Source organism: Megalops cyprinoides, chromosome 23, assembly GCF_013368585.1.
Source record: "Megalops cyprinoides isolate fMegCyp1 chromosome 23, fMegCyp1.pri, whole genome shotgun sequence".
NCBI classification, from domain to species: domain Eukaryota; kingdom Metazoa; phylum Chordata; class Actinopteri; order Elopiformes; family Megalopidae; genus Megalops; species Megalops cyprinoides.
Genome location: NC_050605.1, coordinates 19,653,450 through 19,668,689, shown reverse-complemented (window position 1 = coordinate 19,668,689; position 15,240 = coordinate 19,653,450). Strand labels below are relative to the sequence as shown.

At 42.3% G+C, this 15,240-nt stretch overlaps 1 protein-coding gene across 1 annotated transcript; it reads left to right on the top strand.

Moving 5' to 3' along the window:
• Positions 1 to 14,231, top strand: LOC118770737 (antigen WC1.1-like). Its single transcript, XM_036518502.1, has 19 exons — positions 1 to 13; positions 885 to 1,187; positions 3,054 to 3,359; positions 3,733 to 4,047; positions 4,914 to 5,232; positions 6,325 to 6,584; positions 6,870 to 7,184; positions 7,814 to 8,050; positions 8,385 to 8,713; positions 8,981 to 9,293; positions 10,372 to 10,680; positions 10,798 to 10,869; positions 10,949 to 11,260; positions 11,670 to 11,804; positions 12,021 to 12,119; positions 12,732 to 12,803; positions 13,445 to 13,507; positions 13,882 to 13,959; positions 14,188 to 14,231. Exons 1-19 carry the CDS (start codon positions 1 to 3, stop codon positions 14,229 to 14,231), a joined length of 3,894 nt encoding a protein of 1,297 aa, XP_036374395.1.
• The last annotated feature ends 1,009 nt before the right edge of the window (positions 14,232 to 15,240 follow it).

Here is a 15,240-nt window from a genome sequence, read left to right as displayed (position 1 = left end):
ATGGCTATGCTTGGTCTGCATTCCATCCTTAATAAGAATTTATTATTGTAAGTAGGGATTGTATAGATTCAAATTGTCTCCCTAATCAAACGCATATCACTCTTCACTTACATGTTACAGTGCAAGAGTTAAGTCCGTAAACGATCGTACGATTGGGTAGAAAGCATAAATAACTACGCTGCCAATGAAATTGAAAATGACGCTCATTAGATGGTGCGGCCAGTTTATCATCGCTATTTACCACTTGCAATCAATTTGTATTAAATTGAGGTGTTTGGATGTGCGGTCCAAGCTTGTCAAGTGACGGCAGCGTCACCTTTACAGTGAGGCAAAGACATCGTGCGGGCGAGTCAGAGGGTGCTACGCACAACGGTTTCCTTCTTCCTTTTAAAATAATAATAGTAGTAATTGGTACAGCCTGCCATCCACTGATCGCATCTGATACATGCAATTATTAAATAACTAAATTCTACACGTTCTTCCGTTTGGCTTTCTAAACGGCTGTTGCATCCTCATTTGACATCTGTCGATCTTCTATAAGCAAGGAGGTATCAGATGTTTTGAAAGCCATTGTTCACAAGCTACAGATAGGAAATTGACTGGACAAAGGAAGTTTTTTTTAACACTGCAGATTTCGTTAATATTCTTGGTTTCATCGACTACATGCTTTCTACTGAAAGGGGAGAATGAAAACGGAGCCAGGGAAAGGAAACTCACATATTCGCTCAATATCCAGGTCAGATGTAATGCTAAGCAAGGTATCACAAAATGTGAATGCCAGAGTGATGTCTTACCCCATCCTTGTATTTACCACAGAGAAACTGTATGAATGTTGATGAGAAATGGCTCTAACTGGATAACCTCCGTCTCTTCTCTTTGTCCAGGCAATGGGGATGTGAGGCTGGCGGATGGGGGCAGTCCCTGTGCTGGGAGAGTGGAGATGGAGTTTGAAGGACAGTGGGGGACAGTGTGTCACAAAAATTCCCACATAAGAGATGTTCAGGTGTTGTGTAGACAGATAGGCTGTGGGGACGGTATGGAAATAATGAATGAAACTGACTTTGGGTACGGGAAAGGACATGTATGGCCCCTCACTCGGTCCTGTAAGGGGACAGAGGCCCATTTGTTGGAATGTCCCTTGCCACAGGGCACAGATAACTGTGGTCATCCTGCAGTGAGTTGCTCAGGTAGGACACAACAAAAATATTTCTGAAATGTAAAATTAAATAGAAAAAAAAAGAGGAGTCACATGACTTCCAAATAGCAACGACTGCTGCAGCTGCTCCAGCATCTCAGCTCCAGCAGTGCGCCTTTTTCTCCCTACATGAAGAAAAGGCCCTTTATTATATCAAATGGTTCTTTTAAATTATTGGATTGGAAAGGACTTTATGTACATGTTCATTGTATTGTTTTATAATACTTTTGCATGTGTAAGTGTACCGTATTACCAGTCTTTACCTGATAAATTTAGCAAATGACCCCATCAAAGATATCCCCTCTCATTGGGTTTGTTATATATTGAATCTGTACCATAGGCAATCAGGCAAAGCACGATATTCTCATGTTTGTGTAGCAAAATAAAATCTGACCCTTCCTGTTTGCAAAATTTAGCTTTAGTCTGGATATAAAATATAGAACAAATATGCAAAATCAACCCTTTTGTTCCTGAATTCTGCTGTTGAATTGATGGCTGCAGCTCAAATTAATTCAAAAATGATATATTGAGGAGAAAACTCCAATTTTTACAAATTACAATGAAAAGAAATTACACCACTGTTTTTAAGAGACTATTAAGTCTATTATTGTCAGGTAAAATAAATAAAAAAAACAATAAGTTTAATGTCTTTCAAAGAATTTCAATGCAACTTTTATGCTCATACCCTTCTTTTTTTCAAGGATATCAACTGTTATCTGAATTTATTAGGATTTCAAGGCATCCATACATTAGTTTGTATATTGTGATGAATCAGCACATTTTGGGGGAATGTAGAGTTTTGGCTACATTTAGTCACTTTGTTAGATGACCCATAAATGCATCAGTATCCCTTTCCTACAGGAGATAATGCTGCAGCAATGGTGAATTTATTCCTATGGATGAATTCTATTCCCCCATCTGCAAACATATGGCTTCATTGTATTATAACAATGCCAAGGTTATAGGGAGTTATAGACATTACTAAAAACTGGCTTTTATAATGCGCAGATGATTCTTCTGTCATGTCCTCTTCCTTCACCTTTCTGCTTATATTAGGGCTGGGTGATTAATCGCATTTTATTTTCAGTTATGATTTTGGCTTCCAGCGATTATGAAAACAAGATAGTTAATTAATGGCCACATATATATACACACATATACATATACATACATACATACACACACACACACACACACACATATATATACATACACATATATATAATATATGAAATTGATAAAAAAAAAAATAATTCTCTTTTTTTTTAAAAAAAAAAAAAACTTTTGTCTTTCAGTTGAATTTCACGCTTACGGTCACACCGGTGTGATTTCCCGTGTAGCGCGTACGCTAAAATCAGTGAGATTAGAACACTAGATTGGAAAAATTCTAGCTAATTTTAGCTTTGAGGAAACAGCAATTTAACTTTAAAAAACATTAAATGCTAACTGAAAACTATGAGAATCTTAACACTAATGAAAACATAACGAACCATGTAAGGTAACACACGCACTACATAGCATAAAAATAAGTTACGGGTTAAATTTCAAGAAAATCCACTGTTAAAAGTTCAATAAATGCATGATGTTTCCAAAGTCAATGAGTAATCGTGTTGAATAATCATGATGTCAATATTGACCAAAATAATCGTGATTATGGTTTTTGCCATAATTGAGCAGCCCTAGCTTATATAAGAAATACTGGATGGAGCACAATGTTATTACTTTTGCTATGGTTAGACTGCTTGCACATATGTATTTCCCTCTGTTGAATCTGTGCACAGTGACTGATCTTATACTTCTTCAGGCCTTATGTTTTAGCTGTACAGCTGTGGATTTTCACTGTTTATTCCCCCAGGAGGAGTCAGGCTGGTGGGAGGTACTAGTCGGTGCTCTGGGAGAGTAGAAGTGCATCGTGAAAAGACCTGGGGCACGGTGTGTGACGCTGACTTCGACCAGCAGGATGCAGAGTTTGTGTGTCGGGAGCTGGGCTGTGGGGTTCCTGTAGAGGTGCGGGGTGCAGCTGCATTTGGCAAGGGGGAGGGCCAGGTGTGGTCGGCGGAGATTCAGTGCAGAGGCAACGAATCTCAGATTCACTTGTGTCCAAAGTCACTCACCCAGAAACAGAACTGCAGCCATGAGAACGACGTGGGACTGGTGTGCTCTGGTAAGAGTCTACTTCCAATATTGTGACTCCATGTATGGCTTTCACTTGTGCTGCACTCTGCTAAAGTCTCACAGGGAAATCATTCTTAATAGTAATGCGTGTTCAGTATTTTTTTTAGAAATACAAGGTTCATTTTGTAATTTAATCTAATTTTATGCATTGACGTTTATATTGATTGAGCCTACGTAGTTTTGAGTATATTGTCTCCTTAGTTCTGTACAGCATTGATGGCTTGAATATTAATAAGTTTTCCACAAAATCATTGGTTGCCAAAGTAATACCGGACCCCTATTCTTTTATTTACTTCAAAAAACTTGTATGAGGGTCTGTGAGACGTGTCTCTAGCTAAATTTCCTCTCTTTTGTGTCTCCAGGCAGCGCTGATATTAGGCTGATGGATGGAGGCAGTCCCTGTGCTGGGAGAGTGGAGGTTCGCCATGAAGGACTGTGGGGGACAGTGTGTAGTGATGGCTGGGATATGACAGATGCTGAGGTGGTGTGTAGACAGCTGGGCTGTGGGGCTGCTGTGGAAGCACCGAGTGGAGCTCACTTTTTTCCCGGGTCAGGGAGAATCTGGCTGAGTGATGTGTCCTGCAATGGGTCAGAGTCCACACTGAAGAACTGTGATTCAGGAGGATGGGGTAACCATAACTGTGACCACAAGAAGGATGTTGGAGTGATCTGTTCAGGTAGGAAACACCAACTCAGTTATTTAGCCATTTTCAAAGTTCCTACAGTAACAGTTCTCATTGTAAATATGTAAAGTAAATGTAAATAGCAAAAAGCTGAATTTGCTATGCGAATGAGATGTAATTCTATATTTTAGGCAAATTTTTAACCATAGTGATAATTAAACCAAATTGCAAACAGTCAGTGCAGTATCTTTCAATGCAAATGGTCCTCTGGAGCAGTAAGTTCATCTGAATTGTGCTTTTGTCCTATTGGTCTACAACAGTTACACATGGAGTAATGAACAGATTTATAAAATTGCACTAAATCAGTTGGCTACAGGATAGAGAAGTGTGGACATATATGGACATGTGTCATATGTAAACAAACAAGTTAAGGCTTAATTGGAAATGAACACTGAAAATGTGCACCAAACCAGCCTTCTGAAGTAGTGTTTTTGCCTTTGCTGAAGCTGCATGCATTGTGTGTCACTTATTAATCTTTTGGAAAAGATGAGTGTCTTCTATAGATGGATAAAATACTTTTCATTGTTTATTCCTTCTGTAGTTAATTGATAAAAGCACCATGTAACGCTAGAAAGAGCATAGAATGTACGATGTCGCTATACCTGCATATTCCACAAAGGATGTCTTCTGAAGGGAATGTTAACCTGAGTGTGGCTGAAAACTTGAAATGTGAAATCAGCAGAATAGTTGTCTGTGTGTAGCAGCACGTGAACAAATACAAATGAAATGCTGTTTCATTGCACTCCCCTCATCTGTTTGCTTGAAGATGCACCTGTTTTTATTAAATTACCAGTGAAATCTGAGTGAAGGTGTTCTGCTTTTCCACCAATTTTAACAGTTCATTCCCTGTTGTACTTCAGCCCATCAAAGAGTCAGGCTGGTGGGAGGAACTCACCTGTGTTCTGGGAGAGTAGAGGTGCATCATGGGAACTCCTGGGGCACGGTGTGCGACGCTGACTTCGACCAGCAGGATGCAGAGGTTATGTGTCGGGAGCTGGGCTGTGGGGTTCCTGTAGAGGTGCGGGGAGCAGCTGCATTTGGCAAGGGGGAGGGCCAGGTGTGGTCAGAGGAGATTCAGTGCAGAGGCAACGAATCTCAGATTTACTTCTGTCCAACATCACCCACCCAGAAACAGAACTGCAGCCATGAGAACGACGTGGGACTGGTTTGCTCTGGTAAGTGTTTCCTTATTATTAAACTTTAAGAGAAATTATCTGATCACCAAGGTATGGTCTGATCGTATCTCATAAGGTCGTTTTTAGTACTTTTTAATGACAGTGTTTGTGGTAATCTAATGTTGTAATGCATATATTATCACTGAGCTTGATGAAAACTGTTTTTTGTGACAAGAGGGTATTTCATGGGAACAATAGGTTTAGCAGACTAAAATCCTTGATACTCATCTGGCATAATGTGACAGCCTTGTGGGTGTTTTCTCTCCTTTGTGTGTGTTTGTGTTTTTTTTTTTTAAGAATGACTTGAAATCAGAAGAACCTGTAATAGATTATATCAGGTAATGGGCTCTGTCACAGCATACGGAAGGATTGTTCACTCAGCTCATTTTCCTGTTAAAGAAAAACACCATTTGGCCCCACACAGTGGCGTTCCTGTTGAATCCACAGTCACCTGTCCCTGTAATATAACACAATGGTTTGCGTGTGGACTCACAATTGACCAAAATGAACAATGAACTGACGGTTGGAGCATTGATGAGAAGAGCTGGTAGGATTACTGGAGGATTGGAAAAGACATAATGGACAGAAAAATTAAGATGGATAATAAGAAGATACAGAATGAAGTGCGTATTGGCTTGAATGAGCTTATATGGCACAAAAATAAATCTTTGTATGACTGACACCCCGGGGGCTATTTTAGTTATTTAGTTAAGTGCCTAACTCAGTGTGTTTTATAAGTATGGGGCATATCCTCACAACTAAGCTGATGGCATACTGCCATCCCAATAATTTCCATGTGAGCTGTAGTCCTCATATTATCTTATATCTACTACAGAGGAACTGTATGAGATTGGTAATGTTACCTGTTTTTTTTTTCCTCCTGAGCAAATATGTGCAGAGCATTGATTCATTTGGCGGTAATCAATTTTCCAGGCATACATTATATGTACATTTAGATTTCACAATATTTTGTTCTTCTGGTTTAATGTCTTCCTTTACATTTATTCATTTATCTGTAACTATCAAGTGCCCTTATGCAGTGGCTGTGAGATATTATTCTAAGCCAATGGTATCTCTCTCCTGTGCATCCAGGCAGTGATGATGTGAGGCTGGTGGATGGTGGCAGTCCCTGTGCTGGGAGGGTGGAGGTTCGTCATGAAGGACAGTGGGGGACAGTGTGTCATGTGGACTGGGATGAGACTGATGCTGAGGTGGTATGTAAGCAGCTGGGCTGTGGGGCTGCTGCAGCAGCTCTGTATAATGCACAGTCACCCACATCAGGGAAAATACAAGGAAAAGGACGAATCTGGATGAGTGATGTGTTCTGCAGTGGGACAGAATCCACACTGAAGAAATGTAGATCACGGCAATGGGGTGAAAACAACTGTAATCATGAACTAGATGCAGGAGTGATCTGCTCAGGTAAGACACACCAACCCTTTTTCATCCACATTCTAGTGAGTTCAGATTTTGCTCTGCATATTTCTTTAAACACACACATAATGATGTGTGTCTCTAAAGTACAGAATTTACACAGATTTCAACAATTCTCTATGAAAAAATTGTGATTACAAGCTAACTCTGTGGAATAAACTACCAGTCATTACTCATTTTCACAGTTAATTCTCTGTTGGTTTCCAGCCCATCGAAAGGTCAGGCTGGTGGAAGGAACTCACCTGTGCTCTGGGAGAGTAGAAGTGCATCGTGGGAACACCTGGGGCACGGTGTGTGACGCTGCCTTTGACCAGCAGGATGCAGAGGTTGTGTGTCGGGAGCTGGGCTGTGGGGTTCCTGTAGAGGTGCGGGGTGCAGCTGCGTTTGGCAAGGGGGAGGGCCAGGTGTGGCCGGAGGAGATTCAGTGCAGAGGCAATGAATCTCAGATTTACTTCTGTCCAACATCACCCACCCAGAAACAGAACTGCCCCCATGAGAACGACGTGGGACTGGTTTGCTCTGGTAAGAGTCTTGCTGTTCTATGTTTTTTAATGAAACGGTTTAATTTTCACTTCTAAATGTCACTGAATTCTTCTGATAACATTATAATATTATAGTGCGATGTGGCAAATTCAGGTATAATGAAACGTGTCACAGTGGTTTTTCATGGGAATAGTAGATTGAACAGTTTATAGCCCTTGAACAGGAAATCCTCACAAAATGAACTATAGACGTACATGAGGAGATTAAACACAAATCTGTCAGGAATTCTCATGGGGGGATGCTGGGCAGACAGAATGGTGCCGCAGTATTTGGTTGCTGCATTGAAATCTGTGAAGCTTGCATGTTTTATATCCAGATTTGTGCTGTCTGTGTATGTCTAAGTCAACTGTGCATATGTGTGTAATAGACTAGTGTCCCATCCTGGGAGTGGAATTGCCTTGTCCCCTGCACCTGCAATCCAGCTCACCATTGTCCTCTAAATAATGCAGTTATTGCAAGCAAATGCATGGATATCAGAGCTAAAACTAAGATAGCTTCCTCTATTCCAGTTTGCTTTGATATCATTATGATGTTCAACTTAAGATGTTGTGGGAAGTTGACTGTACGTCAGTGTTGGTCCGATGCTAACTCCACTGTCCTGTCTGTAGGTTACACAGAGTCCAGACTGGTTAATGGTCCTGACAGATGCTCTGGTCGAGTGGAGCTGAAGTACCTCAGTATCTGGGGCACAGTGTGTGATGCATGCTGGGATATGAAAGCCTCCAATGTCCTCTGTCAGCAGCTGAGTTGTGGGAGAGCAGTAGCAGTGCTGGGGCAGGCCTGGTTTGGGGAGGGGAATGACTCAGTTTGGGCTGACGTGTTTGAGTGCCAGGGGAATGAGACACGTGTCTCACAGTGTGCTGTTTCTGCTTGGAGTCGAACTAAGTGCTCACATGGACAGGATGCTGGAGTCGTCTGCTCTGGTGAGGACTGATATCCTCTGTGTGTTCTTGTATGTTCTTTGGGAGATTTTGGTTAGGTTTCTGTTCATGTGCTGGGTGATTTTTTCCAACACTTCATGTTGTATGAAGTTGTAAAACAGGTGAATTTTATGTATCAATCATCAGTGACATTCTTTGTCCATGTCCCAAACCTGGAATTTTTAAATACTACAAATAAGTGCATGCAGTTGAATACATGCCAGTACAAATTGACAGTGGATGTTTATGACATCTGCAGGTTCTTCTCTCTCTGCTCTTGATGGGATGGTGCAGCTGTCTGGAGAGAGAGAGTGTGAAGGCCAGGTGGAGGTTTTCTACCAGCAGACCTGGAGGAGAGTTCTCCTGGGGTCCTGGAGCTTCAGGGATGCCTCTGTGGTCTGCAGACAGCTGGGATGTGGCTCTGCAGTGAACTACAGCTCCTCTCCATCTGGGAGAGGGGAAAGTGATGTGTGTCTGACAGGTTTCCAGTGCTCTGGGAAAGAGTCTCACCTGGGGAACTGCAGCGCTCCACACAATCTCACCTGTGGCTCCAAAGAGCAGGTGTCCATCATCTGTTCCAGTGAGTACATATTACTCATGAATTCTCCCTGCAGTCTTTTTCCTTTTAGTTTGTCACTGAAATGTAATGGAATGTATTGACATTATTGGTACTGTAGTATACAAAGTGCTTCCACTCAAAGCTTAGTTCTTTTCTCATTTCCTGAGTGTTGCTTTATTGTCTCATCTACGAACCACAACACTTTCAAAATAAAATCACATAAGGATGTTCTCTGTGTTATGTGATGTAAGTTGGTTTAAAGTCCCTCTCTCTCTCTCTTTCTCCCCATCTCAGACCGCAGGTCCCTCAGGCTGGTGGGGGGAGGGGGGGACTGTGCAGGAAGGCTGGAGGTGTTCCACAGGGGCTCCTGGGGGACGGTGTGTGATGACTCCTGGGACCTGCAGGATGCTCAGGTGGTGTGCAGGCAGCTCCAGTGTGGGACGGCCCTCAGTGTAGTGGAGACCTCCAAATTCAGACCTGGAACTGGACCCATCTGGCTGGATGAGGTGGACTGCTTGGGGAACGAGACGTCCCTGTGGGAGTGTCCCAAAGCAGAGTGGGGACAGACGGACTGTGGACACAAGCAGGACGTGGTGGTCATGTGTTCAGGTACAGAAAACTTTGCTCAGTGTCACTCCCTGGACATGAGAGGCAACCAGCCCACATCAGAAGAGTGACGTTGTCAGCAAGTCTCACTTTCCAGAGAGTGAGGCAGCAGGTGCACTGTACAGTAGCTGCAATGTAACGAATACTTTTTAAAGATTATATTCTTTCACAGTTCAGTAATTACAGTGATAGCTGAAATCAGTTACTCATTATTACATAAATAATGACCTGTCCTGGTCAGAAATTCTCACTTGTTTCATACGTGAAGAAGGGAATCAACATAGAGAACAGATATGACACCAAGCCTGCATGCACATGAAATACAAAGAGAAATATATATATGTTAATAACAAGACAACTTATTACAGCAATATTTTTAGTGCATAACATCAGAACATTAATGGGTAAAGTGTTGAGTAAGTACTTATTTTTAAGTCCCAATTTAGAATTTTTTTATCATAATTTTAGTAAAACCCCATCTAAAAATACATGAAATGTTTTAACAACAAGATTTCAGTATTGAAAAATATAATAAAGACACAACTACAGCAATATTTTTAGTGCGTAACATCATAAAATTAATGGTCAGTGCAGTGAGTAAGTGCTTATTATGTTTAAGCCCCCATGAAAGTGATGCTTATATCCTTTTTTGGACTTATACTTTTAGTAAAAAAAAAAAAAACCCCATCTGTTTCTTTTTCAGACAAGTGCATCTAACTGCTTCTTGTCTTGTTTTTCTATTACAATTTTATTAATAATGAAAAGATCAGACCAGTACAATTAGACCTGATGAATAGTTTTGCTAATTGCATGAACCCTGACATACAGAGTACATCACACATTTTTTGCACATATTCCAGGCACTTTTGTATTATATACACTTTTCTTGAATACTCATACATTCCTGCCGTTTGTGTGCGGAACACTACTTCCTTCCAAAGTCTTACTTCCTCAGTCTCCTCTTCCTCCTTGCCTCCTCCTCCTCCATCTTTAATATTGAAGATGTTTCCACTGCAGCCATGTTTCAGAAGCTTGTCAGGATGAATTTGCTCAAACTGACAGTTTCCTGTGTGTGTGACAGAGTTCAAACAGCTGAGACTGGGAACGAGGACAGACACCAGAGTCTGCTCAGGACTGGCAGAGGTTTTCTACAATGGCACCTGGGGGAGCGTGTGTGTTAATGACATGACGGAAACCACTGCCGCCGTGATCTGCCGCCAGTTAGGCTGTGGGGACAGAGGGACGTTCGATACAGCAACAGTTTCTCATGGAGTTCAATGGATCGACAACATTAAGTGTAGACGCCACGATGAGTCCCTGTGGCAGTGTCCCTCCTCTCCATGGGGTCACAAGTGTTCGTTCACAGAGGCTGCTCTAATCAGTTGTGAAGGTAAACACATACATCTTTTCCCCAACAAAGTAAAGTACAATAAAAAGTAAATCACATTAACAAATGGTGTTTTGACAAAAAGTAGCACTCATGAACACAGCTGGTTTATTTTTGAAGGTCCCAGGAAGGACATTTCCCCAAATGATTCATCACCTCAGCAGGAGACGACACATGTGCAGCAGTGCCCAGGTAAGTTTAGTGTCTCAGTCTTGTAGTATCTTAGAAACCAACGAGAACCTCTGACCACCACTGTCCTCTTCACTTCCAGAGCCCCCAGAGTTGCGGCTGGTCGGCCCCAGTAAGTGCTCTGGGAGGGTGGAGGTGCGGATTGAGGGTTCCTGGGGGACGGTCTGTGATGACTCCTGGGACATGAGGGAGGCCCAGGTGGTCTGCAGACAGCTGGGCTGTGGGGAGGCCGTGAGGGCGGAAGACAATGCCACATTTGGGAGGGGAAATGGCACCATCTGGCTGGATGAGGTGAACTGCACAGGAGACGAGCTCCACCTGTGGGACTGCTGTCGTTCCCCACTGAACCAGAGTGACTGCTCTCACAAGGAGGACGCAGGGGTTACCTGTGCAGGTGAGAAACAAACAAAGGCACAAACATACACTGGAAGAACACTCATCCATTTTTGCATAAATTTTAGGAGGTCTGTATTTTGGCTAGGCAAAATATAATTGCACGACAAATTTACTTTGTGGTGCATGGAAGATGGATTTCACAACTGAAATAGTAAAAGGTAAAGTGCTGTGTTTTAACTTCTCACATGTCACGAAGTGGTTTATCATCAATTACATTTGGATGTATTAGGAATGGCTGACTCATACCTCACAGCTGGGATAGCGATTTTGCAATTAAATTATAGCTATGCATTTACCCTCCCTTCAAGGTGACTTACAGAAAACAGACCTAACCAGGATATGAACAACTACAATCAGACTACATTGGTCTAATCACTCTCTGCTCCTTCTAGTTCCTCCTCCCCCAGATGAGACGGCACCCACTCCTGCTCCCCAGCGTCTGTCCATCCCTGCAGTGGCCTTGCTGGTGCTGGGGGCGCTGTTCTTCCTGCTGCTGGTGGTGCTGGTTGTGCTGCTGTTCCAGAACAGAGCTCTGAAGAAGGGTAGGAATGGGCCCAGAGAGAATATTGATCACACATTTTCACTAATGAACTCTCGTAATGAACTCAATAAATCAAACGGTTTTGATGAAGCAAGAAGGTATTTGTTAGATTCACACTTTGTGAATACCATTATGTTGGTCTGTTCATTGTATGAGTAGAAATCTGGTCTCTCTAACATAACTGCTTCACTCTGCCTCTCCATGTTCACTCCCACAGCCCTGTCTGTGAGGGACCACGCCCCTCTGCGTGATGCTGTCTATGAGGAGATTGAGTATAAACCAGTCAAAGGTGGAGCCTACAGCACCCCGCCGATGGGTGAGTAGATCTTATTGATCCTCGACATACTCAGGACAACACCCCCTCCCAGTTTCCCCCCCGTCTACACGCATTATCAAAGAGCACCTAACACAATGTCACACAGCTTCTCACTACAAGAAGTCACATACACACAGATGTAAACAGACACATACATGTGAGAACACACACACACACACACACTTATATTACTGGTGCACACATTGGGAAAGACAGCTGCTACTGCTGTTGACATATCACACACTCAGCTCACCACAACCAGCCAAAAGCATGCACCGAGTATCTGAGCATCTCCTGCAGACGAGACTAACGGCACCCTGCCTAATAAGCACCTTACTGTATGCACGTTATTACAGCACAGAAACCGCATGAGCGTTTTATTCAGCTACAGCTCTGTAAACCACTCAGGAAGGGGAGACTGAAACACGGCTGTGTGGTAGAGCGGAAGATGATGTATATGATAACAAATAACAGCTTCTTGCTGTTGGCGTATGTTTGTGCATGAGTGCATAAACTGTACTCCTCCTGTCCTCTCTGACTCTGAGAGACCTCAGCAGAGGACATCTCATGTGTGCAATAAGCAGAGCCAGGACTGACCTCTACTGTTCACAGGGAGTGTCCTTTCAGAGGACCTGCCATCTGGGTACGAAGATGTGGGGGACAGCGAGGGACACTCCCTCTCGGGTAAGTGGGTGGGCAGGTGGGTGTGGCTAGCGGGGATGGCCTGAGCTGTCAGTGGATGGGGGTCGGGGGCGGTGCTGTGGTTGGTCTGATTTTGGGTAGAGTGGAATTCCCCATTGAGCCCTCCTCTATGACACAGTAGGTGATGATGTGCTTTGCTCATATTTGGGATTGGAGATTTTTTTTTAAGTTTATTAATCAGGCACTATATCAAAACAGAAGTTCTAAGAGTGAAGCGTATAGGGAGTGACTCGACCCTTTTTATGAGATTACATCCTTCCTGTGCTACAATAAACATGAAAACAGTGTCCCTCACGCATTCTGTTTCATCCATTTACTTAGTGATCTAATTCAGGAGGTGGGACTATAAGTATATTCTGCCTCAGTATTATCACTGGGTTGCTTAGGCCTCTGTGTGACACAGTGATGTGGATTCTCTGACGCCTTTATGTTAAGATTTAAATCCAAGACCTTTAGACAGTGAAATATGTCTCATCAGTGTCAGGTCTAAATGAATCCCTTTTCTTCCAGTCAGCACTGGGTACAGTGCGACTACACAGTTACAGTGTTGATCAGTGTTGTTCTGAAGGGTCAGCTTGTTCCGTTATGTAAATGTTCTGGGATTAAGCCTGTTTCTGCTTCAGGGGAGTCTGGGAGAGGAGAGAAAGGAGAGGACTATGATGATGTCATCACAGAGGAGAGCGCAGGTATTTACATTTATTCATTATTCATTCATTATTATTCATTATTTATTGATTATTCAGATGCTTTTATCCAATTCATAGGCTACAGTTCATTACAATGTTATCCATTTATACAGCCGGATATTTACTGAGGCAATTGTGGGTTAAGTACCTTGCCCAAGGGTACAGCAGCAGTGTCCCAGCGGGGATCGAACCGGCAACCTTTCGGTTACGAGTCCTGCTCCTTAACCATTATGCTACACTGCTGCCCATTATTGTGTCCAGTGTTGGAAAATTCATATCTTTGGTGTGAATTATGCAAAGAATAATCCACAAAGGCCTGTTGTGAAGTATAACCATTACCCTCAAGTCTCCTTGCTTTTCTGTGTCTGGTACAGGGGTCCTGGTAACAGATAACACACTGGAGAACTATGATGATGTCATCACTGTAGATCCAAGTACAGGCAGTGCAGCAGGTGAGTGTCTGTTTTGTTTGGCTGCTAGGTGAGTGAGTCTGTTTTATTCTCACTGAATTCACGCTAAATTGTTTAAAAGGTCAAAGATACAAATTTTGATATTTATTCAAGATGATGCTGAAATTGGGTATTGTGAGGTGGTGAAATCTCTTTGTTGTTTGCATAACAAACCACTGCAACAATGAGGCAGAGTGTTTGAGGAAACATCTTCCTTTTGAATTTTTTTAGAAATTTGGAAATCAGGTGATTACACAGAGCTCTCTTATTACTGACAAATAATTTTGGGCAATATATCTGGACCTGAAGGTAGAACTGAGTTTCACTGCACTTCTTATATATCCACTATGACCAGTATAACATCTGGAACCAATGGTTCCCTTTTTTGTTTCAGGGGAGCTGCTTAAGGGAGACACATCAGAGTACTATGATGATATCATCACCGTGCAGCAGGGCACCGATTTTTCAGGTAGTTTTTCTTTACGGGTTCTAAAAGTAAAGTAGTAAAGTAATGTTCTTCATAAATTGTTTTCAGATCTCTCTCAACATTTGGGATGATTTTCAACTCCACTGTTTTGATTCTAGAATCAAAGGTTAATCTAGGTTAACAGAGATCTGAATACATTTTATGAAGAACATTGTTGTAAGATCTCTCTGCTAATATTGTGGCTGGTTGCATTGTTAAGATTCTTGATTTAGATCAATGTAAACCAACCATTTATTTATATCATTTGTCAGTAGAAGTGTCACAGTTTACACCCATGCTACTTCCTCTCTGTCCATTTCCAATAATTTCCCTTATTCTACAATGAAGCCTTTTTGTTCAAATGTGCATTACAGATTCATATTTTGGTAGGGACTTAATTCCTGTCTTACCAATGAAAATGCAGCTGTGCATGTATAATATAATAAGACATTCTGTGTCAACTTCACTGTCAACATTTGCTTCGACACCTTTCTTATGTCATGAATCGTGTGCATCTTCTATTTGCTTCTTATATGTTTTCATTCTTGTTCTGCCCCTGACTCTGGCCTGTATCCCCTCCTCTGATCTTGTAGTGGAGAGAGCCCAGGCCATGGAGGGACCTCCAGAGGTTGAAGGGATGGACTACAATGATGTGGGGGTGGAGCCTCTTTAAGGAGCAGGGGCATTTAGAGGATGAAATTTCTGTCTGAGGATGTCTCCACCAACAGGTTGAGGTTGCGGTGCAAACAAGGACAGCTGTAGTTTAAAATCGCACGACTAGTGGAGACGACCTTATATTTCTGATCTCTGACAAGGTT